At 37.3% G+C, this 20,908-nt stretch overlaps 1 protein-coding gene across 4 annotated transcripts in view; it reads right to left on the reverse strand.

The window, feature by feature from the left end:
* The window catches only part of CCDC30 (coiled-coil domain containing 30), a 121,311-nt gene that overhangs the window by 82,866 nt on the left and 17,537 nt on the right, over positions 1 to 20,908 (reverse strand). For 2 of the 4 annotated variants that reach the window (XM_060206091.1, XM_060206090.1), the window contains exons 2-6: positions 19,709 to 19,798; positions 18,938 to 19,079; positions 14,514 to 14,585; positions 10,618 to 10,733; positions 8,317 to 8,415 (exon numbers count right to left, since the gene is read on the reverse strand). In XM_060206091.1, the coding sequence (XP_060062074.1) occupies positions 8,317 to 8,415; positions 10,618 to 10,733; positions 14,514 to 14,585; positions 18,938 to 19,079; positions 19,709 to 19,798 (519 nt within the window). Of the gene's footprint in view, positions 1 to 72; positions 135 to 8,316; positions 8,416 to 10,617; positions 10,734 to 14,513; positions 14,586 to 18,937; positions 19,080 to 19,708; positions 19,799 to 20,908 lie in introns of those variants that run through there. The other 2 variants (XM_060206093.1, XM_060206092.1) reach the window with 2 other exon arrangements.

Genomic DNA, 20,908 nt, shown 5'->3' on the forward strand with positions numbered 1-20,908 from the left:
ATAGGAAAGGAGCAGTAGACAACGTGAGAAGTGAGCAAAGGATAGAACTCTGAGTAGCTGAAGGGAGCCTACCTCACTTGTCAGCCAGCAGTAAACAAGGATGACTAATGAACTTGCTAGGGAATTGCCTCATTGGCACAGGGTAGCCATCAACGACTCTGGAGAACAGTGTAACAGCTCAGAATTTTCCACTTTCAGTATTCCGTGCTCTGAAAAGTGAGGATCACTTAATACTCTGAACTAACCTATTTTTATAGCACAGTATGAGAGTCTTTACTGCCACCTTCAACATGCCAACAAATATAAAACTGTGCTATCTATACTTTCTCACAGCACAGTCCAGCGTGGAAGAGAACGTAGGCACAGCAGAGAACAAAACACCGTCCAGTCATCACTTTCATATATACAGGCTGCTTGTGTGCTCAGTGCTGAGCATGTTGTATCCCCATATGTTAAAATAAATCCCCTCTATAAATCTTAGCAGGTGTTGGTACACTGTAGATAATGACTTCTATGATAGATAAACTCAGACCAGCTACTGGCTCTGCTTCCTACTTTGGTCAAATTTCTATAATTTCTTTCAAATATGAAATGGAAATTCATATTTACCTTTGAGAGTACTGTTAGTGGGGTGGCATATGATTACATTAGAGACCTAGAACAGATCGTGGCACATGACAGATACTCAATATGTTGTGGTTATTATTCTGTCCAGATACCTAGAATTTTTTTTTTTTTTTTTTTTTTTTTGCCTCCAGGGTTATCGCTGGGGCTCAGTGCCTGCACTATGAATCCACTGCTCCTATGGCCATTTTTTTCCAATATTTTTGATAGGACAGAGAGAAATCGAGAGGGAAACAGAAAGGGAGAGAGAGAAAAAAAGACACCTGCAGACCTACTTCACCACTAGTGAAAGCAACCCTCCTGTTGATGGGGAGCTGGGGGCTCAAACCAGGATCCTTGAGTGGGTCTTTGAGCTTAGTACTATGTGCGCTTACCCCAGTGCACCACTGATTGGTCCCTCCCTAGAATTTTTTTATTTTTTATTTTAAGCATTTTCTCTTAGAGCATGCATACTAACAACACTGATACGGTCTACTTAATGGTAAATCTGCACAGAAAAATATTAAAGAATACAGTCAAAGCTTGAATAGCCTGTTTGATTTAAGGGAGTGGTATTTCTAAGTTATCATTTTTAAATCAGAGGACTGTCCCTTACTTATTATTCCCAAGAAAATTTCTAACGGAAACTATTGATAGAGTACCCAGAAGTAGACTCTTCTCCAGTTGATGTAGTGGAAGCTATGTGTTTGTGAAACACTAAGATCCTCTGAAACACAACATGAAAAAAATCACAATAACAAAAGCGACAGGATTGGGGCTGGGTGGTGGTACACCTGGTTGAGCACATGTTACAATGCATAAGGAACTGAGTTTGAGCCCCTAGGCTCCATCTGCAGGGGGAAAACTTTGCTAGTGGTGAAGCAGTGTTGCAGGTATCCCTCTGTCTCTCTCCCTCTTTATCAGCCCCTCCCCTCTTAATTTCTGGCTGTCTCTATACAGTAAATAAATAAAGATAATAAGGAAATTTTAAAAACCTATAGGATTTATAGCTAGTTAGTATTTGGAATCTTAACTCCTATGTTTATGATTTTGTGATCTTAGCATCCTCAACTGTAAAGGAAGGTAGACAACAACTAACTACCTTTGCAGAATTCCTGTTCACATTTAGATAAGTAAGTCATGCCAAAGCACCAGTGGAGCCATTATAGTATTAAAGGTACTTAAATACTGTTTTGATCCTATTACTTCCATACTGTAGGATACAGAAAATAAAGCAAGTCAGAGATTAGGAATGATTGTATGATGCACTTGAATACGTATCTAAAGCTGAAGATTCTAGTCAGGAAAGCACAGCACTACTCCACATCTGGAACCACACTCATGGAAAAGGTCTGTGACTCCTCACCTACTGATTACAGCACTCAGATCACTTATTTCCTTTTAGTTAGTGCTTATGAAATCAGCATTGCCTTGTTGCTTAATACAAAGAAACTGAAAGTTTCCCCCCCTCTCATTAAAGACAGAGAATTTTGAAGGCAAAACTCTACTTAGTTATCTATTCTTTCATTGTGAAATGACTTTAAAAGCCCATTTAACTATAACTGACTATTCACTGAGTACCTTTTCTAGTTTTAAAGACTAATATTTGTAAATACTTCAAAAAAGATGACAAACATTTACAACTTCCTCACTGGTCCACTCCACTTGAATCTATGTAAGATTAAGTACTTTATGACATGAAAGGCCACAAGTGCAATACTGATATTTTCTTTCAAAAAAGAATTTGTCAGGGTTTGACAGTGGCACACCTGATATAGCACACAACACTGGGTTCAAGTACCTGGTCTGCATCTGCAGGAGGGAAGCTTCAGAGTGGTGGAGCAGCATTACAGGTCTATCTGCCTGTCTGTCTATCTTTATCTCTACCTCTATCTTCCATTTCCCTCTCAATTTCTCTGTCTTTATCAAAAAGCAAAGGAAGGGGTAAAATAAAACTGACTTTCTCATACATGGCTGATGAGACAGAAATATGGTATAATTCTCACTAAGGGGCATCTGGAAGTATCTACCAAAATTACAGATGCATATACCTCCCAACCCTACAATCTCACTTCTATAATCTATCCTAAAGAAACACCTGCATTATATCAAAGAGCTGAAGACAAACCAAGTGTCCATCAATAAGAGACTTGTTAAATAAATTATAGTACATTCATACAACATAATGTTAGATGGCTCTAAAGAATGAGGAAAATTGTCTTATAAGATATAGAAAGATTTCCAGAGCATTATAATAAAAAAATCAAGAAAGAGGAAATCTGAATACTTAAATTACTTGTAGTTTCTTACAAATGCTGGAAGGATAGGCAAGAAACTAATGAAACTAATGAGGGAGCTAAATGAGGAGATAGATAAACTAGAACTATTGGACATTTTCAGAGTCATTCACCCCAAGAAACTAGAATATACATTTTATTCAAGTCCACATGGGTCATTCTCAAGGATAGACCATATGTTAGGCCACAAAGACAGCATCAGCAAATTCAAGAGCACTGATACCATCCCAAGCATCTTCTCAGACCACAGTGGAATTAAACTAACACTTATCAATCAACAAAAGATTAGTAATATCTCTACTTTTAAATATCTTCCAGAAGATTGAAGACACAGAAATACTCCTTCCAGCTTCTATGAAGCCAGCATCACTCTGATACAAAAAGCAGACAAGGAAACAACCAAAAAAGAAAACTACAGACCAATGTCTCTGATGAACATAGATATTAAAATACTGAACAAAATTCTAGCCAACTAGATACAGCAGTATATTAAAAATATTGTTCATCATGACCAAGTGGGGCTTATCCCAGGGATGCAAGGTTGGTTTAATATATGTAAATCAATCAATGTGATTTACCACATCAATAAAAGCAAGACCAAAAACCACATGGTCATATCAATAGATACAGAGAAAGCCTTTGACAAAATACAACATCCCTTTATGATCAAACCACCACAAAAAATGAGAATAGATGAAAAATTTCTGAAGATAGTGGAGTCTATCTATAGCAAACCTACAGCCAACATCATACTCAATGGTGAAAAACTGGAAGCATTTCCCCTCAGATCAGGTAGTAGACAGGGCTGCCCACTATCACGATTACTATTCAACATAGTGTTAGAAGCTCTTGCCGTAGCAATCAGGAAGGAACAAGGAATTAAAGGGATACATATTGGAAGAGAAGAAGTCAAACTCTCCCTATTTGCAGATGACATGATAGCATACATAGAAAAACCTAAAGAATCCAGCAAGAAGCTTTTGGAAATCATCAGGTGTCAGACTGATACAGTAAGGTGTCAGGCTACAAAATTAACATACAAAAGTCAGTGGCATTCCTCTATGCAAACACTAAGTTAGAAGAAGATGAAATCCAGAAATCAATTATTTTTACTACAGCAACAAAAACAATAAAATATCTAGGAATAAACCTAACCAAAGAGGTGAAAGACTTGTATACTGAAAATTATGAGTCTCTACTCAAGGAAATTGAAAAAGACACAAAGAAGTGAAAAGAATTCCATGTTCATGGGTTAGAAGAATTAACATCATTAAAATGAATATACTACCCAGAGTCATATACAAATTTAATGCTATCCCTATCAAGATCCCAACCACATCTTATTTTATTTTATTTTTTTAAATTCTTTATTGGGGAATTAATGTTTTACATCTGACAGTAAGTACAATAGTTTGTACATGCATAATATTTTCCAGTTTTCCATATAACAATATAACCCCCACTAGGTCCTCTGTCATCCTTTTTGGACCTGTATTCTCCCCCCCACCCCCACCCCAGACTCTTTTACTTTGGTGCAATACACCAATTCTAGTTCAGGTTCTACTTGTGTTTTCTCTTCTGATCTTGTTTTTCAACTTCTTTTTTCAAGCTTCATCCAAGATCGGCTGAAAACAGTGAAGTCACCATTCTTAATAGCTGAATAGTATTCCATTGTGTATATTTACCACAACTTGCTCAGCCACTCATCTGTTGTTGGACACCTGGGTTGTTTCCAGGTTTGGGCTATCACAGATTGTGCTGCTATGAACATAGGTATACAGAAAACTTTTTGGATGGTTGTATTTGGTTCCTTAGGATATATCCCCAGGAGAGGAATTGTAGGATCATAGGGTAGGTTCATTTTTAGCCTTCTGAAAGTTCTCCAGACTGTTCTCCATAGAGGTTGGACCAATTTACATTCCCACCAGCAGTGTAGATGGGTTCCTTTGACCCCCACAACCTCTCCAGCATTTGCTGCTGTTACCTTTTCTGATGTGTGACATTCTCACAGGAATAAAGTGATATCTCGTTGTTGTCTTTATTTGCATTTCTCTGAAAATCAAAGACTTAGAGCATTTTTTCTTTTTTTTTAATGTTTTTCTTTACTTTTCTTTATTTTTTTTTATTGCTGTAGTTATTATTTCATCATTGTTTGATAGGACAGAGAGGAATGGAGAGAGGAATGGAAGACAGACAGGGGAAGAGAAAGACACCTGCATACCTGCTTCACCACCTGTGAAGTGACTCCCCTGCAGGTGGGAGCTGGGGGCTTGAACTGGGATCCTTACGCTGGTCATCGCTCTTTGTGCCCTCTGCGCTACCACCCAACTCCCGACTTGGAGCATTTTTTTCATGTGTTTCTCAGCCTTTTGGATCTCTTCGGTGGTGAATATTCTGTCCATGTCCTCTCCCCATTTTTGGATGTGGTTATTTGTTTTCCTGTTCTTGAGTTTGGCAAGCTCTTTACATATTATGTTTATTAGCCTCTTGTCTGATGTATGGCATATAAAGATCTTCTTTCATTCTGTGAGGGGTCTCTTGATTTGGGTAGTGGCTTCTTTTACTTTGCAGAAGCTTTTTAATTTGATGTAGTCCCATAGGTTTATGCTTGCCTTAGTCTTCTTTGTAATTGGATTCGTTTCATTGAAGATGTCTTTAAATTTTATACAGAAAAGAGTTCTGCCAATATTTTCCTCTAAGTATCTGACAGTTTCTGGTCTAACATTCAAGTCCTTGATCCACTTGGAGTTTACTTTTTTATCTCAACTACATTTTTTAGGAGAATAGAACAAATGCTACAAATGTTTATCTGGAACCAGAAAAGACCTAGAATTGCCAAAACAACCTTGAGAAGAAAGAACAGAACTGGAGGCATCACACTTCCAGATCTCAAATTGTATTATAGGGCCACTGTCATCAAAACTGCTTGATACTGGAACATGAATAGACACACTGACCAGTGGAATAGAACTGAAAGCCCAGAAGTAAGCCCCCACATCTATGGACATCTAATCTTTGACAAAGGTGCCCAGACTATTAAATGGGGAAAGCAGAGTCTCTTCAACAAATGGTGTTGGAAAAAATGGGTTGAAACATGCAGCATAATGAAACTGAACCACTATATTTCACCAAATACAAAAGTAAATTCCAAGTGGATTAAGGATTTGGATGTTAGACCACAAACTATCAGATACTTAGAAGAAAATATTGGCAGAACTATTTTACGCATAAATTTTAAAGACATCTTCAATGAAACAAATCCAATTACAAAGAAGACTAAGGCAAGAATAAACCTATGGGACTAGAATTAACATCATCAAAATGAATATACTACCCAGAGCCATCTACAAATTTAATGCTATCCCCATCAAGATCCCAACCACATTTTTTAGGAGAATAGAACAAATGCTACAAATGTTTATCTGGAACCAGAAAAGACCTAGAATTGCCAAAAAAAATCTTGAGAAAAAAGAACAGAACCGAAGGCATCACACTCCCAGATCTCAACTTCTATTATAGGGCCATTGTCATCAAAACTGCTTGATACTGGAACATGAATAGACACACTGACCAGTGGAATAGAATTGAGAGCCCAGAAGTGAGCCCCCACACCTATGGACATCTAATCTTTGACAAAGGTGCCCAGACTACTAAGTGGGGAAAGCAGAGTCTCTTCAACAGATGGTGTTGGAAACAATGGGTAGAAACATGCAGAAGAATGAAACTGAATCACTGTATTTCACCAAATACAAAAGTAAATTCCAAGTGGATCAAGGACTTGGATGTTAGACCACAAACTATCAGATACTTAGAAGAAAATATTGGCAGAACTCTTTTCCGCATAAATTTTAAAGACATCTTCAATGAAATGAATCCAATTACAAAGAAGACTAAGGCAAGTATAAACCTATGGGACTACATCAAATTAAAAAGCTTCTTCACAGCAAAAGAAACCACTACCCAAACCAAGAGACCCCTCACAGAATGGGAGAAGATCTTTATATGCCATACATCAGACAAGAATTTAATAACCAAAATATATAAAGAGCTTGCCAAACTCAACAACAAATAACCCCATCCAAAAATGGGGAGAGGAGATGGACAGAATATTCACCACAGAAGAGATACAAAAGGCCGAGAAACACATGAAAAAATGCTCCAAGTATATGATTGTTAGAGAAATGCAAATAAAGACAACAGTGAGATACCACTTCACTCCTGAGAGAATGTCATACATCAGAAAAGGTAACAGCAGCAAATGCTGGAGAGGGTGTGGGGTCAAAAGAACCTTCCTACACTGCTGGTGGGAATGTCAATTGGTCCAACCTCTGTGGAAAACAGTCTGGAGAACTCTCAGAAGGCTAGAAATGGACCTACCCTATGATCCTGCAATTCCTCTCCTGGGGATAGATCCTAAGGAACCCAACATATCCATCCAAAAAGATCTGTGTACACATATGTTCTTGGCAGCACAATTTGTAATAGCCCAAACCTGGAAACAACCCAGGTGTCCAACAACAGATGAGTGCCTGAGCAAGTTGTGGTATATATACACAATGGAATACTACTCAGCTGTAAAAAATGGTGACTTCACTGTTTTCAGCCGATCTTGGATGAACCTTGAAAAAAATCATGTTGAGTGAAATAAGTCAGAAACAGAAGGATGAATATGGGATGATCTCACTCTCATGCAGAAGTTGAAAAACAAGATCAAAAAAGAAAACAGAAGTAGTACCTGAAATGGAATTGGCGTATCACACCAAAGTAAAAGACTCTGGGGTGGGTGGGTGGGGAGAATACAGGTCTAAGAAGGATTCAGAGGACCTAGTGGGGGTTGTATTGTTATATGGAAAACTGGAGAATGTTATGCATGTACAAACTATTGTACTTACTGTTGAATGTAAAACATTAATTCCCCAATAATAATAAAAAAGAATAGATCTGCCATCAGATGCAGCAAATCGTCTACTGAGGAACACTAAAACAATAATCCAAAAGGATATATGTATCCCTATGTTTACTGCAGTATTATTTATAATAGCCAATAGGTTTAGAAACAACCCAAGTACTCAACAATAACAGAGTGGAGAACAAGAAAATCATGAATATATATGTCATGTGTATGTATCATACATATATATGTATATATATTTATCCGCTTTAAGAAAAAAATGAATACTATATAGAAACCTTTAATCTAAGTCTGCAGATCCGGGGTCACTAATGTTGGGAGGAGCTGCTGAGGGGGCTTCATATTCTGTATTCGAAGGGCACTTTGATGATGGGTGAGTTGGGCTGGCCCATATTTTAGGGAGATAAACATTATAGAACTGACACAACAACAGTGTTGTATAACATTTCCTCAATACAAGTTAGTTTAAAATTGGAATTCAGAAAGAAGATAATTTTCAAATACCTCTATTCTCTGTTCAGCACCCACAGATTTTTGAGGAGAATGATTTCCAAATTGCTTATTCTCTTGAGATTCACAGATCTCTTCCTTAAGTCTGTCAACCTTAAACACATGAGTAATTTGAAAAGATTAATATGAGACAGGGAAGTTACTTTGATTTAAAAATATAAAAGTAATATGGGGGCTGGGTGGTAACACACTGGGTTAAGTGCACATGGAGTGAAGGGCAAGGACCGGTTCAAGGATCCTGGTTCTAGTCCCTCACTCCCCACCTGTAGGGGGGTCACTTCAGAAGTGGTGAAGCAGGTCTGCAGGTGTCTTTCTCTCCCCCTCTCTGTCTTCCCCTCCTCTCTTCATTTCTCTCTGTCCTATCCAACAGCAACAACAGCAATGACAACAATAACAAGGACAACAGCAAGGGTAACAAAATGGGAATAGTGGCTTCCAAGAACAGTGGATTCGTAGTGCAGGCACCGAGCCCCAAAAATAACCCTGGAGGCAAAAACAAAAACAAAAACAAAAACTAAACCATAAAAGTAATATGTGAATATAATCTCTCTATAAACATGTCAGATATTAATACACAGGCATATAGACCAAAAATGATGTTTTCCTTCATACAGCTGTCTACTTTATAAGACCTTTTTACTTCCAGTATTAACATTGTCTGGGGTGAATTGTTCCTAAATTTTATCTTGTATGTATATATCTTTAAATACATATATAAATTTAACAAGACTAAGATAACTTGAACAAACTTTGTTTATTCATTATTATTATTTAAATATTATATATACATATTCACATATATGTATGTAGAGAGAGAGAGAGGAGCACTGCTTAGCTCTGGGTTATAGTGGTATTGGGGATTGAACCTGGGACCTCAGAACCTCAGGCATGATTGTCCTTTTATAACCAATATGCTTTCTCTCCAGCCCTGTTTACCTTTATTTTTTATTATTGCAGTTAAAATAATGATAAATATATAATAACACAAAATCTGTCCATTTTAACCACATATATACATATATTTATTTATTTAATACCACTGCATTTCTCATATTTGACTCTTGGTGCTATCAGGGCTCACACCTGGTACCTCTTGCATGCAAGTCCTGGCACTGCCACTGCACAATTTTCCCAGCCTGTTGACCATTTCAAATGTATAGTTCAATGGCACTATGCACATTCACATGAAAAGATACATAAAATATACATAAAATGGAAGTGTATATTAGAAATCAATAAATTGGGATTCGGGCAGTAGCGCAACGGGTTAAGCACAGGTGGCGCTAAGCACAATGATCAGTGTAAGGATCTGGTTCGGTTCGAGCCCCCGGCTCCCCACCTGCTGGGGAGTTGCTTCACAAGCAGTGAAGCAGTTCTGCAGGTGTCTTTCTTTTTCTCCCCCTCTATCTTCCCCTCCTCTTTCCATTTCTCTCTGTCCTATACAACAACATCAATATCCACAACAACGTTAAACAACAAGGGCAACAAAAAAGAATAAATAAATAAATATTTAAAAAAAAGAAATCAATAAATTACTAAGAATAGTTAAAAAAAGTAATAAATGTAGTAGTTGGCATTAATAACCTCAAACTTACTTAACAGAATATAGTAGTAATTTCTACTTGGCAAGTGTAAGCTATTTAAATTCTTTTTTTAAAAAAATATTTTACTTTTTTTTTTTTTGCCTCCAGAGTTATTGCTGGGGCTTGTTGCCTATACTATGAATCCACAGCTCCTGGTGGCCATCTTTTTTTCATTATTATTATTGTTGCTCCTGCTGCTGCTGTTATTGGATAGGACAGAAGGAAACTTAGAGAGGAGGGAAAGACAGTGGAGAGAAAGATAGACACTTGCAGACCTGCTTAACTGCTTGGGAAGTGACTCCCCTGCAGATGGGGAGCTGGGGGCTAGAACCAGGATCTTTAGGCCAGTCCTTGTGCTTCACACTATGTGCTTAACCCAGTTTGCTACTGCCTGGCCCCCAATATTTTTCTTAAGACTTATTTATTTTCATAATAGAGAGACCAGAGTACTGCTCAGCTCTATCACTAACACTATCTCCCTGGTTTATCTAGAAACTATTTTTAAAAAGGACGATTCTAAATTGGCACAATAGTAATCACATTGTTTAGTTTGTTCTCTCTCTCTCTCTCTCTCAGGTCAGAGCATGGCATCTATGTGGGATACTATAGCCATTAGTATTAGTACTAGTAACCAATAGGCTGCTATGTTATTCTAGCTGTTGACTGCTTATTGTATACATATTTAAATCAATTCTAAGGACAACTAACTTACCACTTCTCCAAGCACTTTCTTATCTGAGTCAAGTGATCTAACACGATTTCTTAAAGCCAGAATTTCTTCATCCAGTCTCCGATTATGTTCTTTTGCTTTTTTTAGGTCAGCTGAATCTAAAGTAGAAGAGAAGAGCTTATTTAACAGCATCAAAGTTTCAATCTGGGAACAGTAGCCCTAAAAACTAAACAAGTGCTCATTCCTGCTCTTATTATCAGTCCTTATAATGTGATTTTCAACATAGGAGAGACTCAAGTTCAGCCCTAGAATAATTTTCTATTAGTGTAAAAAATACAGAAAAGAATTTTCAAAAAAGTTTCTTATACCAGACTTGAGTTGAACTTTTTGCATGTAGGCAAATTTGAAATACTTGAGCCTATTTTCTTAAAGTTAAATGACCTGGAAAATTATCTTCTTAAGCTTCTTTGCAGTCCTGTCTCTCTTATATGCTTCACATAGTCCTAGATACTTCTATTCACTCAGCAACAGGATCCACATAGATGATTAAAGTAATGAGCTAGAAGAGGCAACTGGGGAGATTTCCCAATTTATATTAAATTAATTAATCAAAACTACTTTGTGGGCATCAGAGCACATAAAATGGCTGTGCACCCTCAGCTTAACACCTTGTGTTCTTTTTAGCACTCATCAACATTTTAATAATATAAATTGAAGCCTGTAACTTTCCTGAAAAGTTACAGCAGTTTCTTTTTAGCCACTTAGACATATTTTTCAATAATATTGAAATTTTCTAGCAAGGGTGATGATTTGTGTGGAGTTTGTCCTTTCATCTGATATTTGTGCGGGTTTCTCTGATTAAGACAAGTTTCCTCCCACATTCCAAAGATGTACATGTTAGGTTCACTGGTGTGTCTAAATTGTCCCTCTCTGGGTGTACATGCCTATGTCTGAATTCACTGATGGGCATATATCCAGGGTTGGTTTCTCCCTTGATCCCTGAATTGCTAGGATAGGTTCTGACCACTCATTTTTGAACTAGAATAAGTAGGTAAGAATTAATAAATGCAAATTATTAGAAGTAATTTGGGTCTTTATTTTATGTTTACTTATTATCACTATTAATTATGAGAATTATTACAAGGGCTCTATGCTTGTATGATACCCAATGTCTTTTTTTTTTTTTTTTTTGGATAGAGGGTGAGAGACCTAGAGAGAGGGGAAGCAAGAGAGAAGAGAGACACCTGCAGCACTGCTTCACCACTTATAAAGCTACCCTGCTGCAGTTGGGGAGCAGGGGCTTGAACTTGGGTGTTTGTATTTGGTAACATATACACTCTACCAAATGTATAACCACCCAGCTCCAACTTTAGTGAAGTGTTGCAGAAGTTTCCTGATCCCATACTTCCTGATACTTGTTAGAAACTCTATTAATTTTACCTAAGCCTCCATACTTACAGAACACATCTGGTTGATTATTATCAGGTACACTCTTTTACCTAAAAGTATCATAAGGCTTACCCAGTAAGAAAGACTTCAGGCCTTTCTTTATCACAACTATCTCAATTCCTAAGGCAAAGGTCTAGAGAGTGTCAAGAGTTAATTATCAGCCCACATGCCTAGAAATAATTCAAAAATACGTTTATCTCTAACTCTGACATTTATCCCCCCTTCCCTGAAGGATTTGGGGGTTATGCATAAGGTGAGCTGAGAATAAGCAAATATTTCTCAGGGCATCAAAGGGGTATACCTGATATAATGACATTCAGATAAAAGCTACTATGATTAAGACAGCACATTTTTCATATTTCCTCCACCTTGAAAGCTACTTGTGCCTTAACTTTTGCTCCTAAAGTATGTTTACATAAAAATGTCTTTGATCTTCCTTGTTCCTTTTGATGTGATGCAAGATTTTACCAATATTCTACCAGAGTTCTGATCAGGGTCACACACTTAACACTGCCATATCTTGGGATGTCTGGTGTGCAAACCTTCAGATCTCCTCAGATCAAATGTATGGTGACTAAAGTTACTTTCTCTCAATGCTGAGAGACACACTGGATCTAAGGTCCTGGCATCTGGCTAAGGTTCTCGATCCATGTATTAGCCATAGTGATGCTTTGTTACAAAAAAAGTACACGGTAGGCACTAACTCTTATTTATAATATTTAGCATATGATAAAATTGGTTTCATTATATGCTTAACTTAAAGTTTCCTGAGCTAGTACCTCACAGCTGTAAGAATGGTCAACATCCTCACCAATATATCCTAGACTCCCTCCTCTACAGAGCTCTGCCCTACTAGGGAAAGATAGGGATAGACTAGAAATATGGACCAACCTGCCAGTGCCCATGTTCAATGGAAAAGCAATTACAGAAGTCAGACTTTCCACCTTCTGCACACCGTAATGACCCTGGGTCTAAGCTCCCAGAGGGATAAAGAATAGGAAAGTTTTCAAGGGAAGGGATGGGATATGAAACTCTGGTAGTGGAAATTATGTGGAATTGTACCCCTCTTATCCTATGGTCTTGTCAATATTTTTTACTTTATAAAGAAATTAATAGCCAAAAAAGAGAGAGAGAGAGAGAGAGAGAGAGAGAGAGAATGGTCAACACTGAAAAGACTAGGAAGAACATATGTGGCAAGGATTTTGGTCTAAATGTAAATTGGTTCATTATAGAAATGCCTCAAAGGCTTAAATAGAACAACCATGATCAAGCAATTCTATTTCCAGATTTTTATCTGATGAACATAAAAACACTAATTCAAAAGGATATCAGCCTGTCTGAGGCTCCAAAGTCCCAGGTTCAATTTCTTGCACCATTATAAGCCAGAGCTAAGCAGTGCTCTGGTAAGAAAAAAATAAAAATAAAAGATATCAGCATCCTATGTTTACTGAAGCATTATTCACAATAGCCAAGATAAGAAAACAGCCTAGCACCTCTCAGCTTCCAGCAGAGCTAAGGGAGCATAAGGCTTTCCTTCCCCCCCCCCCCTTGTGCTCAGTCACCAAATTAGTTTTTAAGATGGAAGCTTAGATTTTTTTTTTATGAGTTAGATCTTTTTAAAAAATACTTATTTATTCCCTTTCGTTGCCCTTGATGCTTTATTGTTGTAGTTATTGTTGTTATTGATGTCATCGTTGTTGACTAGGACAAAGAGAAATGGAGAGAGGAGGGGAAGACAGAGAGGGGGGAGAGAAAGACAGACACCTGCAGACCTGCTTCACCACCTATGAAGCGACTCCCCTGCAGCTGGGGAGCCGGGGGCTCAAACCAGGATCCTTATGCTGGATCTTGTGCTTTGTGCCACCTGCGCTTAACCCACTGCACTACTGCCCGGCTCCCTAAAGCTTAGATCTTTTTAAGTACCCTCTTGAAATTTTGTAGGGTACAGTTATTTTCATTATAATACTAAAACTTCACTATATTATTGGTATTGTAGTAACACATAGGTAGAGTCAGATTAATTAATTTATCACTAATCTCATTGCTTTCCAATAAGCATGTGAGGTATTACAAAAACTACCCTAAATTGACTTGGTCTTAGTGTTCCAGTAAAATATGCTTTATACGTAGTGGCCATTGGCTTTAGAGTCAAATAAATATGGATTCAAATACCCACTCTAAAATTTAACCTAGCTAGTAAATAAAAATCACTTAACCACATCATGACTAAGTGACTTTATTGATGAAGTGGGGATACTAGCACTCACCACTTGAAATTGTACAAATTAGAGATAATGCACACAAAGTACTTGACAGAGCACCTGACACTTACTAAATATTTGATAACAGCAATAATAGTAGCAATAGAAATAGTAATAATAGTAGTACTTATTATTGGTGATAAATATTTTTAAACTTATTATCATAAAACATAATTGTGTTGTTTAATGTATTATTATCAAATAGTTATGTCTACTGAAATGACTCACCATTTTCTTTCATACTTATTAAATTTTCTTTCAATTTCTCAATTTCTAGTTGAGCCTTTTCAAGTGCAGAATCTAAAAGAAAAAGAGGATATTTGTGGAATGAGAAAATAATTAGCATAACAATCCAGTTCCAAATGACTCTCTCTTTGAAATACTCTATATTAGCTGGCCAACTGTTTTGTGAATTTATACATCAATGTCACCTATCCAAGAATTTTTTCCAGACTCCTCTAGTATTCCCATTTAACCCTACTGACCTCTACCTTGATCATCTGACCTATAATCTTTTCCTGACTGCTTCCTTCACCAGATTCCATACTTGAGTTTGTACTACTATGAATAATAAAAGTGGTTTAATTTTTTTTTATCAGACTGTTTAGAAAAAGGAAATTGTGTGGTCCAGGAGGTGGCGCAGTGAATAAAGCACTGGACTCTCAAGCTTGAGGTTCTGATTCTAATCCCTGTCAGCACATGTACCAGAGTGACATCTGGTTCTTTCTCTCTCTCCTCCTATCCCTCTCATTAATAAATATTTTTAAAAAAGAAAAGGAGGGGGTTGGGTGGTGGTGCACCTGGCTGAGTGCACTGGTTATAGTGCACAAAGACCTGGGTTCGAGCCCCCAGCCCCCACCTGCAGGGGGAAAACTTCACAAGTGGTGAAGCAGGGCTGCAGGTGTCTCTCTGTCTCTCTCCCTAACACCCCCTTCCCTCTTGATTTCTGGCTGTCTCTATCCAATAAATAAAGATAATTTTTAAAAAATCTAAAAAAGAAAAGGAAATTATGCCTATAGGTAATAAAAACTCTTGAAATTATTAAATTTGAAGTTTAAAAATTTTTTTATATTATTTATTCCCTTTTTGTTGCCCTTGTTGTTTTTATTGTTATAGTTATTATTGTTGTTATTTATGTCACTGTTGTTGGATAGGACAGAGAGAAATGGAGAGAGGAGGGAAAGATAGAGAGGGGGAGAGAAAGACAGACACCTGCAGACCTGCTTCACTGCTTGTGAAACAACTCCCCAGCAAGTGGGGAGCCGGGGGCTCAAACCAGGATCCTTATGTTGGTCCTTGCGCTTTGTGCCACCTGTGCTTAACCCACTGCACTATTGCCCGATTCCCTAAATTTGAAGTTTCTACCAATAGTTTTAAAAAATATAAAAATAACAAAAACTTGAGAAAATGGCCATTGGTACTTTTCAAGACTTATGAGGGCCTGCCTAGGAGAGGGCTCAGCAGGTAAAGTACTCCCATTACTGTGTGTGGGACCCTGAGTTATTTCGTTCCCTTTTTTTAAAAAAAAACGATTTCATCTTTATTTCATATTAGATAAATGGGTGATTTGGAAGGGGGGGGAGGCCAGAGCAGCACTCTAGCACATGTGATGCCATGGCTCAAACCAGGGATCTTAGGAATGAGAATCCTTTATCAGTTAAGCTATCCTCCTAGCTGCTTTTATTTTAAAACCAGAGCACAGCTCAGTTTATGGTAGTGCCAGATTCTAGGGAACCTCTTGTGCCTTAGATATAGAAGTCTATTGCACTACTGCTGGTATTACCTATCCATCCGGGAACTGAATTCTATAATTGGCACCACATGGGAGCACTATGGATGGCACCAGCAGAACATAAATGGTAGACTATTCTTTAATGTTTCATCCTTTCTTTTTTTAACCCTCTCCGTCTCCTTCACCATCTCTCTCCCTCATCCTTTCTCTTTCTCTTTCAGGATATAGTAGAAAAACGGGGCCAGACAGACTACTCAGTACTATCACCCATGCACAAATCCCTCAGTTCATAATATATATATAACATATATAACATATATATTATATATGTATATATAATATATACATATATTATGTATATATACATATTACATACATATTATGTATACATATTATGTATATATATTATGTGTGTGTATATATGTATGTATATATTATGTATGTATGTATTATGTATACATGTATACATATTATGTATACATGTATATATTATGTATATATACATATATGTATATATGTATGTGTATATATACATATATACATATATATTACATATATATATGCCATTATATGTCATATAATGGCAGAGTGGTATAGGGAAAAACATGGAAGTACTAATTGCTTCTTGGTCTTATGGCTACAATCAAGTGTAGAGCACTGAGCCATTTGGATTGTGTTCAATAATCCAGGTTTTACTACTTTCCTCTTATGGCCTCTTCATCACTGGTGGGCCTCCTGTCATGCCAGGAGAAGAACCCTCCAGGAGTAAGAGCCTAGAATTACAAGGTCATTCCAAATCACACAGTGCATGTCTTGTTACTACATCCATAGTATTCAGTTCTTTGAAATAAATCCCACAAAACAATTGACAAAAATGCTGCCTAGCATATTAGACCAGTTAGTGCAGATAGTCTTACTAGTTTAGAGACTGGCTGAAGCTCTACCCAAGCAGTCTGTGGATGGAAAAGTTCTACTTGCTGCTGGAGAGGATGATGATGATGATGGAGTTCCAGATACTGTGGAGAATTTTGATGAGGCTTCCAAGAACGAAGCACACTTAATTAAATCAACTTCTGAAGAAGATAAAACTTAAAGTTACTGGGAGCTGTTTTTTGTTGTTTTTTTTTTTAAACACCAGAGCACTGCTCAGCTCTGGCTTATGGTGGTGCAGGGGGCTGAACCTGGGACTTTGGAGCCTCAGGCATGAGAGACTCTTTGCATAACCATTATGCTACCTACCCCTGCCCCTGTTATTTTATTATTTATTTATTTATTTGTCTCCAGGGTTATCACTGGGGCTTGGTGCCTGCACTACCAATCCACTGCTCCTGGTGGCCATCTTTTCTTCATTATTGTTGTTGCTACTGCTGCTGCTGTTGTTGGATAGGACAAAGAGAAACTGAGAGAGGAGGAGAAGATAGGAAAGAGGAGAGAAAGACAGATACCTGTAGACCTACTACACCATGTGTGAAGAGACTCACCCCGTAGGTGATTGAGTTGGGAGCTTGAACCCGGATCCTTGTGCCTATCCTTGCTCTTCCCACTATGTATGCTTAACATGGTGCCCAGTCTCCCTCATTTCTTCCCATTTTATTGGAGAGGATAGAGGCAATTTGAGAGTGGAGAAGAAAATAGGTAAAGAGAAAAGTAGACACTTGCAGACTCGCTTCACCACTTTTGAAGTGTCCTCTGTAGGTAGGAAGCCGGGGACTCAAACCAGGATCCTTGAACGCATCGTTGCAATTCATACTATGTGCACTTAACCAGGTACGCCACTGCCCAACCCCCTGGGAGTTACTATTTTATGTTATGACTGCTTTTAAAAACTTTGTGCATGATGGGGCTGGGTGGTGGCACACCTGGTTGAGTGCATATATCACAATGTGCAAGAACCTGGGTTCCAGTCCCGATCCTTACCTGCAGGGAGAAAACTTTGCGAGTGGTGAAGGAGTGTTGCAGGTGCCTCTTTGTCTCTCTTCCTATCACCCCTTCCCTCTTGATTTCTGGCTGTCTAGTCAATAAATAATGATAAAAATAAATTATTCATGAATCTGATAGAATCTAGGTCTTTTAATAATTTTAAGCTCAAGCCCCATAGACACTGTAGCTCTTTTGCTTGTGCTTATATTCAACTTTTTTTTTTTTGCAGCTAATTAAGCTGAAGAAACCTGGGAATAAAGTTTGTAACAAAAATTAACACAAGGGGCCGGGTGGTGGTGCACTCGATTTAAGTGCATATATCATGCCCTGGGGTACAGGTTCAAGCCCCCATGCACCACCTGCAGGGAGGAGCTTCATGAGAAGTGAAGCAAGTTTGCAAGTGTCTTTCTCTCTCCCCCCTTTCTCTCTTCCCTTCCCTGTTAATTTCTTTCTGTCCTGTCAAATAAAAATAGAACAAAAAGAAAAAAGGTGGAATAAATGGCCTACAGGAGCTGTGGATGCATAGTGCTTGCACTGATCCCCAGCAATAACCCTGGTGGCAATAAAAAAAATAAATAAAAATAATAAAAGGTTAAAGCAAGCTCCTTGCTTAGTTAAAAATGAGAGAGAGATACAACAACAATGAAAAGCAACAAGGGCAACAAAAGGGGAAATAAATACAAAAAAAATTTTTTTTAAATTAAAAAAAATGAGAGAGAGAGAGAGAGAGGATAGTCTGAGAAATGTTGCAGTGGATAATGCGTTGGACTCTCAAGCATGAGGTTCTGGGTTCAATCCCCAGCAGCACATGTACCAGAGTAAAATCTGGTTCTTTCTCTCCTCCTATCTTTCTCATTAATAAATAAATAAAATCTTTTTAAAAAAGAAGAAATTCCAATATAATCAACCAGATTTGATCAAACTTATATCCCTGACTACACCAATATGTAATCCCACTTAAAATACCGTAAAAAAATGTACATCTATAATCATGGCTTACCTAATTGACATTTTTCTTTCTCCTTCCTTTGTAGTTTATCAGTGAGTCTTTGAATCTCTTCATGAGCTATTCTTAGTCTTTTTACTGCTTGTTCCACATTTTTTTGTGTGTTTTTCTCTTTTTCCAGGTCTTCAATATAGGACTAAAATTAAACTATTTTTAGTAGTGAAACAAAAAAAAAAGTACTATTTTAACATAACACTATTTCCTTTAGGTGTCTGAAAGTCAATTAAGAAAGTAGAAAATGGAACATTTCATTTGTATGCATTTCTTTTATTAAGTTGAACAATCCAAAATTGATAATATTTTATAACTATTTTTTACCTACAAGCATGCCATTTTATGTGATTGAGTCTAAATGTATAAGAAATTGCAATGACATGATTATGAAAACAGAAATTTAATCACTGGAGTCAGGCGGTAGCGCAGCAGTTAAGCACACGTGGCGCAAAGTGCAAGGACAGGTTCCAGCCCCCGGCTCCCCACCCGCAGGGGGGTCATTTCACAAGAGGTGAAGCAGGTCTGCAGGTGTCTATCTTTCTCTCCCCCTCTGTCTTCCTCTCTTCTCTCCATTTCTCTCTGTCCTATCCAACAATGACATCAACAACAACAATGAAAACAAGGGCAACAAAAGGGAAAATTTTAAAAATTAAGAAAAAAAATAAATTTAATCACAAAACAAATATCAATTGGTAAAAAGAAATTTAAATGTAGTTTAATTTTAATTTAAAAAAAAAGAACATTTAGTAAAGAGTTGTAACTTTTTTTTACCTTACTCAGAATTCTTTTAGATGGATGCACAGGTTCTGGATGTTTTTGCTGCTCTCTTTGTAGAAGCTGATGAATTTGTTCAGATTTCTCCTAATTAATATCAAGAGATAAACGAAAAGTTCATCAACTTTTTGGTCTTCATGACTAGAAATGTCACTCCAGTGGAAAAATTTAACTAGAAAGGAGCAAAGTTCAATCCATACTTAGGAACCTAGCTCACACATTTCCAGTGAGACAATATTACCCCTATAGGAGCAAAAGTTGGTGTTGGATGGGTTGCAAAAAAATTTTTTTTTACCCTTTTATGTACAGATTACAGGTTTGCTCATAGTATATAAGGAGAAATACATCTTAATTATACTACTAAAATTTCATGAATGAGTAAGAAAAAAAAGTGTCTTAAATGCCTTTTTAGGGAAGTAAAGAAAAAAAATGTTGGCTAAAACTAGGGCTAGACAAATCTTGATATTAAACTCTGACAAAAGAGGACCTAGAGGTATTTCAGTTGGCAGAGCACAACTTTGCCATGCTCGGGGACCTGGGTTTGAGTCCACGGGCACTATCTGATAACACCTGTATGAAAGAAACTTCATAAATGGTAGGGCAGTGCTGTGATGTCGCTCTCTTCTCTCTCATTCTCTCCTGCTCTATCTTTCACCCTCTATCTAAAAAAAAGAAAAATCAAAGAATCCACCAGCAGAATTATGCAGCCATGGGGAGCCGCAGGGATAATCCTGGTATCAAAAGAAAATTAAAATAAATAAAGCCTGACAAAGACAATGCAAAAAAGAATCATTACAGGATAATATTACTCACAGAGATACAAAAATCTTGAACATAATTTTATCAAACTTAATCTAGTAGTATTTAGGAAGGATAAAATAACACAAGCAAATTAAATTTCTTCCAGGAATGTAAGCTAAGTTTAACAGAAAAAAAATCAACAAGTTCCACATGAACAAATTAAAGTTATTTTGACACATTAATATCTACAGAAAAACAAAAACAAATTCAACATGAATTTTTAATACAATTTTTTTTTTCACCAGGGTTATTGCTGGGACTAGGTGCCAACACAACTCCATTATTCCTCTTTCCCCTCCCTCTTTTTTCAGATAAAGGTGAAATAGAAAGGGGGTGAAAGAGACAGATAAAAGAAACAACTGAGCATTACCTCACTGCTTATGAGACTTTTCCCTG

The sequence above is a fragment of the Erinaceus europaeus genome, chromosome 13 (assembly GCF_950295315.1).
Source record: "Erinaceus europaeus chromosome 13, mEriEur2.1, whole genome shotgun sequence".
NCBI lineage: Eukaryota > Metazoa > Chordata > Mammalia > Eulipotyphla > Erinaceidae > Erinaceus > Erinaceus europaeus.